The sequence below is a fragment of the Mixophyes fleayi genome, chromosome 8 (genome assembly GCF_038048845.1).
Source record: "Mixophyes fleayi isolate aMixFle1 chromosome 8, aMixFle1.hap1, whole genome shotgun sequence".
Classification (NCBI taxonomy): Eukaryota; Metazoa; Chordata; class Amphibia; order Anura; family Limnodynastidae; genus Mixophyes; species Mixophyes fleayi.
In genome coordinates this window covers 2,966,217-2,981,191 of record NC_134409.1, presented here as the reverse complement: position 1 = coordinate 2,981,191, position 14,975 = coordinate 2,966,217, and the positions used below count along the sequence as shown (strand labels likewise).

The window sequence follows — 14,975 nt, the reverse complement described above, 5'->3', positions numbered from 1 at the left end:
AATATCGGCAGATACAGAGTTAGGGTTATGGAACCTGCTGTCACATTGATACTGAACATTCTTCAAGCAATGATACATAAACTGTGAAATTTGCATTAGTTTAAGTTGGGAAGGGGGGGGTGTTAGGAGGGTGACTAAATGGGAGGGTGGGGTTGTTTGGGGAAGTCAGGAGACAACCCCGGCTCCTGCTATATATCTTGATTGTTACATTGGAGCACAGCGTTATCAGCCACAGCCCCCCATATTTCTGCCTCAGGGACATGTTAATAAAAATATTCCAATGTCCTGTATAAGGCAATTTGTAGTTTATATTTAGGGTTTTGTTAAATGATCAACAACCCGCCCCCCAACCCCGACCCCGCGCCACAGAGGGAGATGTCAGTGGAGCAAAGAGTACTGCTGATAACCTGCTTAAATATTTGAGAGTCACATAAATCCCAGACCGTCCAACATTCCCCCAACACAGGTTAATAATCTCCGTCCGCAGAAAAGAAGACTCTAAACTGTCCCAAATACTCAGTACATTAGTTCTATGTTTGTCGTCTTTTACACAGAATCCCACATATTTCTTTATCACACTGCCATTCTTATTTATTATTGTTTATTTACATAGCACCACCATATTACGTAGCGCTGTACATAGAATAAGTAACCATTCAGTGCCTGTACCATTAGAGCCTACAGTCTAAATTACCTACCACACACGTACAAAGGTCCATTTGGGTCAACAGCCAGTTAACCTACTAATATGTTTTTGGAGTGTGGGAGGAAACCGGAGATTAAACACACGCAATCATGGGGAGAACATATAAACACACACTTAGGGCCCTGGTCGTAATCCAACACTGTGAGACAGCAATGCTAACCACTGTGCCACCATGCTGTCTTATAGAAGAATTCTACAATAATCTCAGAATGAAAGATTTAAAAAAACATCCCGCACCGGAGAAGAAGTTGCAAAGCAGAGTATATAAATTTTACATTAGAAATATGCTACATCTTTTATCCTACATTACAGGGTATAAATTCTGTAACGCTGAGTATATATAGAACATGTATTGAATATATGAAGAATATATAGAAAGTATATTAGGGATACATTTACTGTTTGTTCAGAAGTAATTGGTAAACTAAGTATTATACAATTCTCCATGGTAATTTTGGGGCCGTTTTATTGGAGTCTGTGGTTGCTGATCCCAGCTGAGCCATAGACATGATAACGTTTAAAGATCATCTGATTCCAGCGCTATAGATCTTCTTATGTTGGCATTATGGCACAGGATGGCATGGCCCAGCCTTCCTGCCCAGCTGGTACAAGGCTCGACCATCAGTGTCCGTGCACTTATAGACAATATAATAAGTTGGCTTTGTGCAGACCATTCACAAAATAGATAAAAACAAACCAAAAACTACAATTCTGAGAGACATGAAAACCGTGCAGGAGTTAATGTTCCCTTGTCACTGGCCTGGAGTACAAGATCTGACAGGGGGTCCAATGTCCCCGATTACTCAAGGAGGGAGGGAGCCAGACTCACTCTGCCTCGCCCCCAGGGAGGGGGGCCGGGATAAATTGCAGGAACCCTGGACAGCTACAGTCACACCTGTTGGAGGAGAGAGGAGGATAATGTAAGTGGGGAGGGGGGTAATATTACAGGGGGGTGGGCGATGGTATATATATATATATATATATATATATGTTCAGCTGTCTGCCTAGACGTTCCACAAGGACATATCCCACCCAAATCTCCCCGTTCCCTTTCAAATAGTCCTCTGTGTGACCTGTAAAACTATAGCTTCCTCTACTGCATCATTTAAGTGTCTCTGTATCACATAGACTGTAATGTGGGACTATAATGAAGTAGAAAATGAAGGAACTGAAAAATAGGGACATTTCCAGGGACTAATCTTTAAACCCTGAGACTGTCCCTGAGAATTGGGGACCGTTGGCACCTATGGCAGGGAGATCACTTAAAAATGTCACTATACATAATGCAATAGTGTAAGTTTGTGGTATTATCCTCATTGGCAGATGTAGAGAGATGCTTAGAGAGGTGATGCTGACTGTGTTCTCTTTTCAGATACATTGTGGGTCCAGGCTTTACAATGAGGGGTCCAGCTCCTTTTATCACCACCCTGCTGTGGGTTCTGGCTCTGGTTGCCGCAGAACAGAATGATACGTCGATCTGTAAGCCGCCACCGGACTGGAGCATCGGGGATGAGGTGCCCATGGCGGCGACTAACGGCCGAGTCACAGTCGTGGCGCTTCTGCAGGCGAGCTGCGGCTTCTGCCTCGTCCAGGCCGCCGGGTAAGTCGTCTCCTGACCTTATGGTTATGAAACAGCAGAAACGTTGTAACAGGTCGGAAGTTCTGATCTAAGGAGGTAAAATCCCATCACTCTCACTCACAGGCTCAGTAATATCCGGAGATTTCACAATGACTCAGTTTTGCTGGGTATAACTTTTCTTTTTGTTATAATTCTTTATTTTGATTGGTCAACAGAAAATAATACAGATCAGAAACAGGTGAAAGGTTCTGATACAATGCAGAGCAATTAGTCAAAGCGGTGGCATTAAAAATGGACATGTTCATTAATACAACTCATTTTGAGGTGGGGGTATGACTTAGAGAAGGTGAGAGAGGGGGTACAGGACTAGTTGTTGGGGTACTGTCGGGTTATCTTCCTATATACAAAGAGGAGGGAGGGGTGTCTGACAAGGTGGAATGTTTAAGAAGAGGGTCAGGAAGAGATACACTTAGGTCTGGGGGAAACATTTGAGGTTTTCCTATCGCTCATGGCCAAAGGGGATAAGAGGAGTAGAGGACAAGGGCTTAGACCTGTATTCAGGGAATAGCCAGCGGGTCCAAACCTGTCCGAATACATAGCCTCTATCATGTAGATAACGGGCGCTGATATTTGCCAGACAAGAAAGGATCTTTCCACTTCTTGAATATATGACCCGTTCCTAGAATATTTATTAAGATTCTTTTTGGGTTTTGTTTTGGGGGGGATAACATAGGAGACCCCTGCGGTTGCAGTTTCTCCAACAATCAGGCGAGGCACCAGGGAACATCTAAGTCTGGCCGGGTGGTAATGCCACCTGCAATATAATGTTTAGTAATTCCAAATCTCATGGCCCCCCAAGCCTCCTTGTCTGGGGAGGGGAGGGGGTCTCTCTCCCATTCCCTGTAGTGGTAGTTGGGTGTGGGGAGAGCAGGATCAAGCAGAATACTGTATATACCTGAGATCATTCCTCTAGGATGACATCTACAGACACCCGAATGGGGTAAGATTCCTGAGGACCTGCCCCGGGGGTAATGACTGTAGGAAATGTCAATTCTAATGACAGTGTCCACAGGAAATATTCTTACGTTGCCAGAATGGTTACAGGTCTGAAAAGTAAAACAGGGACAATTGTCAGCAATTAGTTTTGCACCTGTCAGATCGCTACAGATCAGCTCAGTGAAACAACAGCTGAGCCACAATGTGGCCCCAGAGGGACAGAGAAACTGGGCTGAATACTCTGTCTGTTCCTGCTACAATTACAGATCAAATATTAACAGGACAAAGGTCGTATTTGCCACCCGCTCCAGGCCAGGTAACCCTGTAAGAGACTAGTACGGAGTTATGCACACATGGATGGTGTGTCCAGTGGATGGAGGTCAGATGGACGGACCGTTCACACAGGCTACTTAAAGGGAAAGTCCATCTTTATGGACTATTTTAGGGGTTTAATTAATAAATGACTAATTATTATCTCCAGAGGTGCTAAGAGCTTATGTACTAACGTACTACGTTTGCGTGAGGGCTGAAAGGGGCAGAGAGATGCAAATTACCTCATTTTGGCCCAGACACAATGATGCAAAAAGAGTCAGTTTGCAGTGGGGGGCGGGGCCAAAATGACGCAATTCACCGCAAAGTTTCCCATCCTGCCCACTTCACTAGGAAGTACGCAGGATGCGGAAGACTGAGCTGCTCTTCCGGGAGACCTACTGGGAATTCGGGAGTCTCCTGGACATTTCAGGAGAGTGGCCAAGTATGGCTACAAGGGAAAAAATACATTAAGTCAAAAAGGATTAAAGATGGAAGACAAAGATGTAGCAGTTATGTATGTAATAGTTGACAACTAAAGGAGAGAATAAGCCAGACTTAATGACCTATCCTGAATAATACAGATGTTGGGCTTATTTAGCAAAATGCGTAAATAAAGATGATTTTTTAAATTATATTTAAATACCTTTAAACTTTGAAGAAATGCAAGGACAGAACATGTACCGCCGCAATTCTTGTTAAATAGCCTTTTCCATGTGTCTGCTGTCTGCCTCTAAACACATTGGAGTTTTAAATTTTGCCTGCAAAATTGCCGAATATCAGCAATTTGCAGAAATCGTACCTTAATTCATTTACCCCCATGACTCTGTAAACTCTTCAGATATCTGCCTACACTGCTGGTGGTTAGTGCGTACACACTGCCACATTTGCCCGACATCGTTCCCTCGCTGATCATGAGTTTATATGATAAGTTTATAATGTATGATAAAACATGATGGTGGGAGCGCACACACTGATGCAATATCTCACCTAACAGTTGTTTATCGTGTGATTTGCACAATAATTGCATCAGTATGCACCCAGCTTTATTCTGTCTTATCACTGTCATCTAGGATTTAGGACATACTGTACTAAGACCACAAGGGGGCAGCAACATTCCTTTATTGGCTGCAGACTTCAGTGGTAACATATGGAGTCTTTGGAGCTGCCGTGTTCCTTCACTTGGGAAAGTAGAGGGAGATTTTGTCCAGGTGGTGATACATAAGGTTGTACCAGCGATGGGGTTGGGTGGAGTGGGAGCCTTCCTTGCGAAGTACAGGAGCATGTACACTGATACAACTAGATTTGCAGAGCTGGACAAATAGGAGATTTAAATTTGCAGAGCACAATTATTGAAATGAGAAAAGGGTTGAGAAGGTGCATTTTTAGGGCTATTCCTTTTAATATGACTTTTACACTTTTTGCGCACTGCGTCTCTTCAGATTATTTCTACCCTTTCGCACACCTAGGGGGTAAATGTATTACCCTCCGATTTGTTCAAGTCACCGCTGTTCGTCGAGTTTGCACTGAAAATGTAAAGCGGCGATGGCTTTAAAGGCATTTCCGCTTTAAATTTTCACTGCAAACTCGCCGAATAGCAGTGACTTGAATATATCAGAGGTTAATATGCTCATTTCAAGCTATCGTAGGTATGTCTGGAGAGTAAAGAGTAGGAGCTCCTGGATAGGGACCATTCAGACGCATTGGGTGCAAACGTAAAGTGTTTTGCGCTGAGCAACGAGTGCGCTTGAAGTCTGCTGGCGTCAGTATGGAATAGCCCAATGTGTTACATCAGGCAGACAGATTATCATGCTAACGTTATGGGAAACCTACTTTCATTACTCAGACATCGTTTAAATAGGAAAAGAAAGATTTTTCTATTGCAACAATTGTTGAGAATTGACAGATTCTAAAATACTCTTATTCCAGTTTTGTAGGTAATGGCCATTTTTTGAATTTGGGGTTCAAACTAGGTTCAATTGCGGTAGGAAACAAAGACCTTTTTAAGGGAGTACCCAGTTGTTTATTTTTTTATTTTTTAGGCTTATGAATAAATGTCAATTATATTTAAAAATTAACTTTTATTAATTATACCTTAAAACTTATTCGGTAAAATCTAGCAGCGAAATATGAATGAAATAAAATGTGTGCCAGTGAATTAATCAAAATTGTGAATGAAAATTGCTGGGCGCATTTCGATTAATTCTTAAGTCTAATTGATGTATTTCTCCAATGTTTAGATATGACAATGCAGAGACTTAGGAGGTTTCTTGGGGTTAATAGACGCCTCTTTGTATACAGTGGTGGAAATGGGGGGTATACAGTGATATGTCATACTGCCACTCCTCCTACTGATACATTGTATCACTATCACATTCCAGTCAGCTACATTATATATATATATATTGGTGGAAATGGGGGGTATGTCATACCACCACTTCTCCTACTGCTACATTGTAATACTATCAAATTCCATTCACTTACATTCTCATTACATATTTCATACCGCCACTTCTAAATGTCCACTTCGACCACTGTTTTCAGCTATTACTTAGTACAAGTTACTTTTTAAATATAATAGACATTTATTCATAGTCCTAAAAAATGAAAAAAGATAAATCACAGTTTTCCTGCTGACCTGACACTTTATAATATTTAGCGGTGTGTCTTTCATTGAGATCGGGGGACAGCGATGACCCTTTATATCAGTGAGCATCAGGATAATACAGAGGCACCACACAGGGCACATTACAGAGCATTTAATACATCAGTAGCAGAACTGTAAAACAATCCTTTGTCTTTCAGTATGGGGCCGCTGCGGGACAAGCTGACCGGCCAGGGACTCACAAACATCAGCTATATGATTGTAAACGACCAGAGCTCGTTGTCAAAGTTGATGTACAGAGAGTTGAAGAGAAGGGCCCCGCCGGGGGTCCCCGTGTACCAGCAAGCGTCGGCCCAGGATGATGTATGGAACATTCTTAATGGAAACAAGGATGACTTTCTGATCTATGATAGGTAGATATTACAATATGTAACTGTCTCTATATACACATATATGATCCCTATGGTGGACAGTGGGCTGTAGGCAATCCCAAGTGTCACCGGCTCTATGGCTAACCATATACCCCAATATGGTGTCTATAGGTAGCCCCCACATCAGCGTATTTGTGCGTTTTTGATGTTCAGTCACCGATAAAATACAACGAAAAGCAAATATATATATATATATTTATTTATTTCTATACTGGACTGTGACTCCATACACCTCTATACACATCAGTCACATAATTAGCATCAATTATACAGACACAATAAAGGTAATTTAGTAGTAAAGAGGAGCCACTCCTAATTCTAGGGGTCCATATTCCCCAATCCTCCCCTGAAACACTATTTTTAATCTAATTCCACTTGTCAGTAGACCTGTAGACTGTAAAAAAGGTTCCTAGATTGTAAGCTCACTTGGTCAGCGCCACATTTACCTTCTGTTTGACAGTCGCTGTACGTAACCTGTCGGTAACGCAATCCCCTGAATGTACGAATGTGTATTTTATTTCTGTATTTCGTTATCACAGGTGTGGACGTCTCACCTTTCATATCCGACTGCCCCACAGTTTCCTCCACTTCCCGTACGTCTACGCCGCCATCAACGCCACTTATTATGAAGACTTTTGTCAGAATTGCAGCTTTTACGCGAACATTACCTATACTGCAACGGTAACGTTATAAAAATATAATATAATATGATACTGCAACACACAGACTCCAGGTGAGATCAACAGATTATATTAATGGGAAAAAATCGATTTGATACTAAACATAAATCTTACAACCAGGCAGGAAATTGCTCGGGGCTGTATACTCACTAAGTACCCAGCAGGAGAAGGGTTAACAGGAAGCCCCATGTCTCACAATGTTATTATCCAGGGAGATTTCTTTTCCTTGCCCTTAGATACAATATATCCTATGTAGATACAATGTAGATACTTTTGTATCTAATGCACAGATCTGAGCTTAACTGTTGTATCCAAGGGCTGCACAAATAATCTATTTTCTGCCTGGAAAACAGAACTATGTGAGGGTAGAGTTCCCCTCTAACATTGTAGAGATACATTGTATCTTTTGTTGCGCTGCAGATGGGGAGCCAGCAAGAATCACCCTGTAATTATATCATAATATATGTCTATATTGACATGACCAGTTTATTGCTGCCGGGGAAAAGGGGTTCACAGCCGGAAACAAACAGAACAGAAGCTTTGTTCTCCATGTGACGTATTTATCAAAGGGTGAAGAGCTGGTGAATAAGGGTTTGTTGTCACTTAGTCCTATCCATCAAATGCGTTAACTTCAGTCATAATATTGTTATCTCATTACATCCCATTTGCATGTATTTAACAAACCGATAACAGACCAAAGGATATTAAAAAGTTTTAGTCCTAGATTCCAATACCAAGTAAAATTACTTATTACATTTTCTAATAAATTAGACTTTTTTAAAAAAAACTTTTTTTCCACAATTAGGGGAATTAAAGCCCAAATCTGGCGAAGGGGTAAATTAACCCCCAACCGGTTTTGCCGGGCGTTAATATTTTTCTTGATAAATGCTGATGATAGAAAGTAAAAAAAATAAAAATCATGTCTAATGAAAACTATATATCCTAGTTATCCAGAGATTCTATAACAGTGATAAGCAACCTGATGCACTTCAGGGGCTGCATTGGCGGCCCTCTACCCTTTAATAGGGCCGCACATTACCCTTATACTCGGTAATAATAATAATAAGACAATACATTTACTCAATAAAGAGACCCCGATCTGTAACAACATATCAGCAGCATTTTACACAAGTGTTACACACTGTAAGTAACACATCTAACAATAAAGCAGGAAGGAGCCAGGGGCCACAGGGGAAGGATCGGAGGGTCCCCAGGGGAAGGCTCTGAGGGGCCGCAGGGGAAGGATTGGAGGGTCTGCAGAGGAAGGATCGGAGGGTCCGCAGGGGAAGGCTCTGAGGGGCCACAGGGGAAGGCTCGGAGGGCCACAGGGGAAGGCTTGGATGGCTGCAGGAAAAGGATCGGAGGGGCCGCGGTGGAAGGCTTGGAGGGGCCGCGGGGGAAGACTCTGAGGGGCCGCAGGAGAAGGCTCAGAGGGGTCGCCACTGATCTATAACTTTATATCACCATGCTTCTGATATATGCCCCTTAGGGATAAAGAATTTCTAGTAATGATTGAGGTATACACCCGACATACCAGGTTATTACAATCGCGCGTGTGGCGTTTGATTTGATACAAATCTTTACTGTTGAATATGATCACCAACCATCTACCTAAATTGGCGCATTAAAGTCTACCTGTCGCGTACACACAATGGGGGCAGACATTTTGTGGGCTGAATTAATATTCATGACATTCTAGCCAATCAGTTCACTAGAACCCAGTGACATCACTCAAATTACCAAGCCCATGAATACCATATGACAGCCTCCACTATGCACATTAAGGTCCTTTCTTCTAAAGCAACAGTTACAATATAAATCAATATTATATAAAGTATATTATTCCTGGAATATTTACAAAACTCGATTCATTTCATCCCTTCCTTCCTGAACCCAACAGTTTCTATTGGAAAGATATTCGGAGACGTCTTCCAACACGTAATCCCTGCAGGAAACCTGCTCCAAATATTTATTCTCTCTCTTGTTTGTTGATCCACAATTGTGAATACACCGTAAGATACGGGAAATCAATAGAACCTTTTATCAAACTTACATTTGTATCATTCTCAGTCTGTTGTGGTGCATAGTGCATTAGTGCAAATAAATATACTTGGAGAGTTTGTAGTTGGTTATACAGAATTATAGTGACGTGTTTATTAGTCATTACACTATGATCTACACATTTTCATGATCATTTAGCCACTGGGGGGAGCTGTTAACATTATATCTCATGATACATAAAGATAATGCAGGTTGTTACATTGTCAGGGCCATCACAGAGATGGTGCAGTGTCAGTGACCACACACATATATATAATTATATAACCAGTTCCATTGCACATTGTGTTATTTAAGTGTTTTAGACTTGTGACTTATGTCTCTTAACAGAATAAATCCTCTGTCGATAATACCACTGGTGTTAAAAGTGAACAACACTTAGAAACTAAGATTTTGGATCACAAAAAGGACAAACACGTTGCCCAGAACTCTGGAGAGAATCATAAACACAATGATCGCAGAGAGAGCCACGAAGAACATGGACGTAAACCTCATCATCCAATCAACAGGAAGGGAGACAATCAGGAAAATCATCGTCCAACCAACAGTAACAAACCTCCCCATTCAAACAGTAACGGACCACAACCGTCATCATCCAAACAGTAACGGACCATGATTGTCATCATCCAAGCATTAATGGACCATAACCGTCATCATCCAAACAGTAACGGACCATAGCCCTCATCATCCAATTAACTGGAACAGAGATAATGAGTAAAAACAGCATAAATCATATAGAAGACACCAAAAACATTATACTGAAATTATATATCCATTACTAGTGAATATAAGTTGAAACGTATGTATGTGAAACTTGTTGTAACATAGATCATATATGAACGGTGTACGCAGAGGAGCGATGTTTTGTAAAGGGAAGTATTTGCTTGCAGTAAATATTATGTTTGCACATGAATGGGTTAATTCCAGGGCTCGTCTGGCTTTTCTACCAGCGCTCCGCAATGGAGAAATGGGAGGGACAAAAGAAACATGTCTAATGTGGACGTGGTGTATAGCCAATTAAATATTGGAAAAGTTATGTGAAAGAGGTATAATCATATACGACACAGCTCCATCTGCCTAATATTCAAAGCAGAGTCTATTCGAGTGACCTGTACAGAATATTGAGAGCATTCTAGTGACCAATATACAATACAGAGCATTCTAGTGATCAAAAGATATAATACAGACCATTCTAGTGACCAATATATAATACAGAGCATTCTAATGGCCAATATACAATACAGTGAGTATTCTATTTACCTCTATACAACACATGCAGCATTCTAATGACCTCTATACAATACAGAGCATTATAGTGACCAATATATAATACAGAGCATTCTAGTGACCAATATACAATACAGAGCATTCTAGTGACCAATATACAATACAGGAAGCATTCTAGTGACCAATATACAATACAGGTAGCATTCTAGTGACCTCTATACAATACAGAGCATTATAGTGACCAATATATAATACAGAGCATTCTAGTGACCAATATACAATACAGAGCATTCTAGTGACCAATATACAATACAGAGAATTATAATGTCCAATATACAATACAGTGAGCATTCTTGTAACCTCTATACAATGCCTCTGCACATCTTCCCTGGTTGGTCTTCCTGAAGCTTACTCTGGGTTTTCTGATGTATTTTCTAAAACCGCTTCTGAACTCCTTCCTCCCCATCGGCCTTGGGATTGCCCTATCGACCTTATCCCTGGAAAAAGTATTCCTAGAGGCAGGGTATATCCTCTGTCTTTACCCGAGACACAAGCTATGTCTGAGTATGTTGCCGAGAACCTCAAGAGGGGATTCATCAGGAAGTCATCTTCTCCAGCAGGGGCAAGCTTCTTTTTTGTAAAGAAGAAGGAAGGCTCTCTCAGACCGTGCATTGATTACAGGAGACTAAATGCCATCACGATTAAAAATCGTTACCCCCTTCCTTTAATTTTGGAACTATTTGACCGTATTTGAGGGGCACAAATTTTTAGTAAGTTGGACCTCAGAGGGGCCTACAACCTGATCAGAATTCGCAGAGATGAGTGGAAAACCGCATTTAATACCAGAGACGGCCACTATGAATACCTGGTGATGCCTTTTGGGCTCTGTAATGCCCCAGCCGTCTTTCAAGACTTTGTTAATGAGATATTCAGAGATTTACTCTATCAGTCAGTGGTTATATATTTGGATGACATCCTAATTTTTTCACAAGAGCTGTTTACTCACATTCTGCATGTCAAAGAAGTTCTTTCTCATTTACGTTCTAATCACTTGTTCTGCAAATTAGAGAAGTGTCTCTTCAATTGCTCTCAAGTTCCCTTCCTGGGGTATATAGTTTCGGGTTCTGGCCTTCGGATGGATCCCAGCACATTGGAAGCTATTCACAATTGGCCTCAGCCTTCCGGTCTCAAAGCTACCCAGCGTTTTATTGGTTTTACGAATTACTATCGCCAATTCATCAAGGGATTTTCCACGCTAATCTCTCCCATTAATCTTTTTACTCGGAAGGGTGGACAATCTAAATCCTGGCCACCAGAGGCAGTACAAGCTTTCCTAGCCATTAAGAAGGCCTTTATGCTTGCACCCGTCTTATCCCAACCCGATCAAAACAAACCGTTCTTCCTGGAGGTCGACACATCCTCTGTTGGGATTGGAGCGGTGCTGTCTCAAAAGAATTCTGCAGATCTTCCCATTCCTTGTGGTTTCCTGTCCAAAAAGTTCTCCGCCAGTGAGGCCAACTATGGGATTGGTGACAAAGAACTTCTCGCCATCAAGACCGCCTTAGAGGAATGGCGCTATCTGTTGGAGGGGGCACGGATCCTAAAAATCTCACCTACTTACAGTCTGCACAATGCCTGAACCCTCGCCAGGCCCGCTGGTAGCTATTCTTTCACAGATTCCAGCTGATATTGACCTTCCGGCCCGGTACCAAGAATTTGCGTGCTGACGCACTGTCCAGATCTTTTGATTCCTCTGATGTCTCGTCACCCATGCTTGCTAAACCCATCCTCAACCCCTCCACGATTCTAGCCTTGACCAATTCTTCATCTAAGACTCCTCCTCCTGGTCGTTCTTTTGTACAGGAACATCTAAGCATTAAACTCCTAAGATGGGCTCATAACGCCAAATTCGCTGGTCACGGTTTATCCCTGTGAATCCTCTACAAGTTATATTTACTACCCCAGATTCCTCTCCTTGCTGCTTCCTGTTTGGATAAAGTCCATTTCCTGGGTCTGTCCTCTGGTCACCATGTATGTGGCTCAGGCAGATAATGGAGTTTGGTCAGTTTAAGGTATGTAATCTTTATATCAAGGAAGTGAAGGTCAGGGGTCAGTAACAGGATGTGAAGCTTTGTGTCGGAGAGCTGACGATTGAATGTCACAGACCTGCCATTCAGCTATAAGTGGGGATTGACAATAATTGCAGCCAATGCCCAAACATAGACACGTGACACAACAGATGTGCAAAACATCAGCCTAAAATAACTGTAAAAACAAGATTACCGATAGCTCCATTCATTTAGTCTAGGTACACACTGAAGAATTTTCCGACTGACCTGTTATCTCAAAGGATTGTACCTACGACTAAAGATCCGATCAGTCTGACGATTCATCCATACACACTGACACCATTTACCTTCAGATCTGTGCTCTTCATCTGGTCCTCTGGTCTTCAGAGAATGACAGCACAATATTCATTCATTCACTACTGTCACATTGTCACACTGATTAAAACCGCCTTGTTATAGCTTTCCACATGTCCTAACGAATTTCGTTAGCTTCTGTGACTCTGAAACTAAACATTCTGTCTCAGAACGAACAAATGAATTATTCCATCTACAGCGCTCTCTACATTTATTCACCAGGACATTCATCACTAGCATCGGCTGAAAAGGACATGACTCTGTAAACTCTATGGGGATCGTGAGCATGAGTGCATACTCACTGCATGATCTACATGATCACACTACGGTGATTGGTCGGAAAATATGAAACAGTACGACCAACCAAATTAAACGATTATCGGCACTTTGGGGCAACTTTAGATCGTCGTGTCACTACACACTCACAGGATATCTGACTGAACGGTTGGATGTTGGCTGATTGGAGGTTTTCCCTGCAATCATCGGGTCAGTGTGTACCCAGCCTTACAAGGAGCTAATGACAATAACTTCAATTAGCTATAATTTGTACTATTACAAAATGTATTGACAACCTCTAAATTGTTTGTTAATGTTGTGGGTTTAGCCTATTCAGGATAATGTCCTACCTAGTAAATTGTGCAAATTATTATAATAAAATAAAATATTATATAATAAAATAAAATATTATATAAATATTATTAAAAACGATTATATACCACGTTCAAAACATTCTTCTTCTTCTTCATCATCATCATCATCATCATCATCTTCATCATAATAATAAGTGCAACGTTGCACTGTCCCTCAGACTTTGTTCCAACTTCAGGGAACAGGAGGTATGTCCTGCATCATGCAGCTTACTTAGGGGTCCCATCTGCATGTTTGTAGGGGTACAAGGGTGGATAACAATGCCCCATATGTGTCTACTGTACGTTTTGTGTGTGGTCCCCCCATAGTGCAGGATAGGACATACGGTGTATTGGGGGGAGGGCGGGGGACATGTCCGCCTGCTCATCGTTATATTTCCACTGCTCTCTGTAATCCATGTTCTGCACCAGACAATCCCAACCACAAAGCTCAGAGTGCAGGATTCATGGCTGGTGATGTAACGGATCTACCTGAGTGGGAGGGAATACAATATTTAAGGTGGATCGAATTCTGTATTCTGTGTATTCAATATAAACTTTATTACAAAATGCCGTTAGCAGGCTGAAGATACTCAGTATATAAAATCACCAGCAGAGGGAGACATACCCCAGGCAAATGTTGTAATATTGAGGCTCGTTTACCAATCGTAATAAAATGTGGACACGACCGCGTCTGTTCTTGTGTAAGAGCCCCTAGTTGTTCGTCAAAACCATGAGCGTAAGATGACATTGAGACTGTATTTATTACACAGCTGCCGGGTATGATCCAGGAGTCCAGAGTGACTCCAAATCCAGTTCAGTGTACAGAGGGAATCCATAACTGGCCCAGGGGCCCGGACGGAGTGCAAATCTGGCCTCAGTGTCAAGAGGGAGTTAGATCTGGTCCAAGTGTCCAGATGGTGTTAGATCTGCCCCAGGTAGCACAACAGCATAGAGTCTGGTCTTCTTTCATCTCCCCTATATACTTTCACCTGACGCGTTTCATTATATGATGTGAGCACTGATGTTGTGCGCACGTAGATCTAATTGTGAATAGTGCCAGCGTTAGGCCAACTCCCCCAGGTTATATCATGCTAAGTGTGGGGCTTTTATTACAGTATTCATTATTGCTCTATGCTAAACTCTTGTTATCATTTGTTATTGTGAGCTGTGATATTATCATCGTCTACGTTTATGACGATCATTGACCTATATCATTGCCGCTTGGTATGTCATTGTGCCTCATATTCGTGCACCTCTTTGTACCAGTCAGACGCCGCCCCCGCTCTCTTCCTCTGCCACGAGGACGGATGCCGTCTGATCCCGCCAGTGCAC

At 41.9% G+C, this 14,975-nt stretch overlaps 1 protein-coding gene across 1 annotated transcript; it reads left to right on the top strand.

Moving 5' to 3' along the window:
- The first annotated feature begins 1,582 nt into the window (after positions 1-1,582).
- LOC142098826 (selenoprotein Pb-like) lies at positions 1,583-10,277 on the top strand. Its single transcript, XM_075181627.1, has 5 exons — positions 1,583-1,626; positions 2,079-2,306; positions 6,396-6,608; positions 7,166-7,307; positions 9,695-10,277. The coding sequence occupies exons 2-5, from the start codon at positions 2,104-2,106 to the stop codon at positions 9,968-9,970; spliced, it is 834 nt and encodes a 277-aa protein (XP_075037728.1). The 5' UTR covers positions 1,583-1,626; positions 2,079-2,103; the 3' UTR covers positions 9,971-10,277.
- The last annotated feature ends 4,698 nt before the right edge of the window (positions 10,278-14,975 follow it).

What these genes read in the sequence shown, in the direction of transcription:
- LOC142098826 (XM_075181627.1), top strand. Translation starts at nt 2,104, where the DNA reads ATGAGGGGTCCAGCTCCTTTTATCACCACCCTGCTGTGGGTTCTGGCT. An exon ending in TGCCTCGTCCAGGCCGCCGG is followed by an intron (nt 2,307 to 6,395) that starts GTAAGTCGTCTC and finishes TTTGTCTTTCAG; the next exon opens with TATGGGGCCGCTGCGGGACA. An exon ending in GACTTTCTGATCTATGATAG is followed by an intron (nt 6,609 to 7,165) that starts GTAGATATTACA and finishes TCGTTATCACAG; the next exon opens with GTGTGGACGTCTCACCTTTC.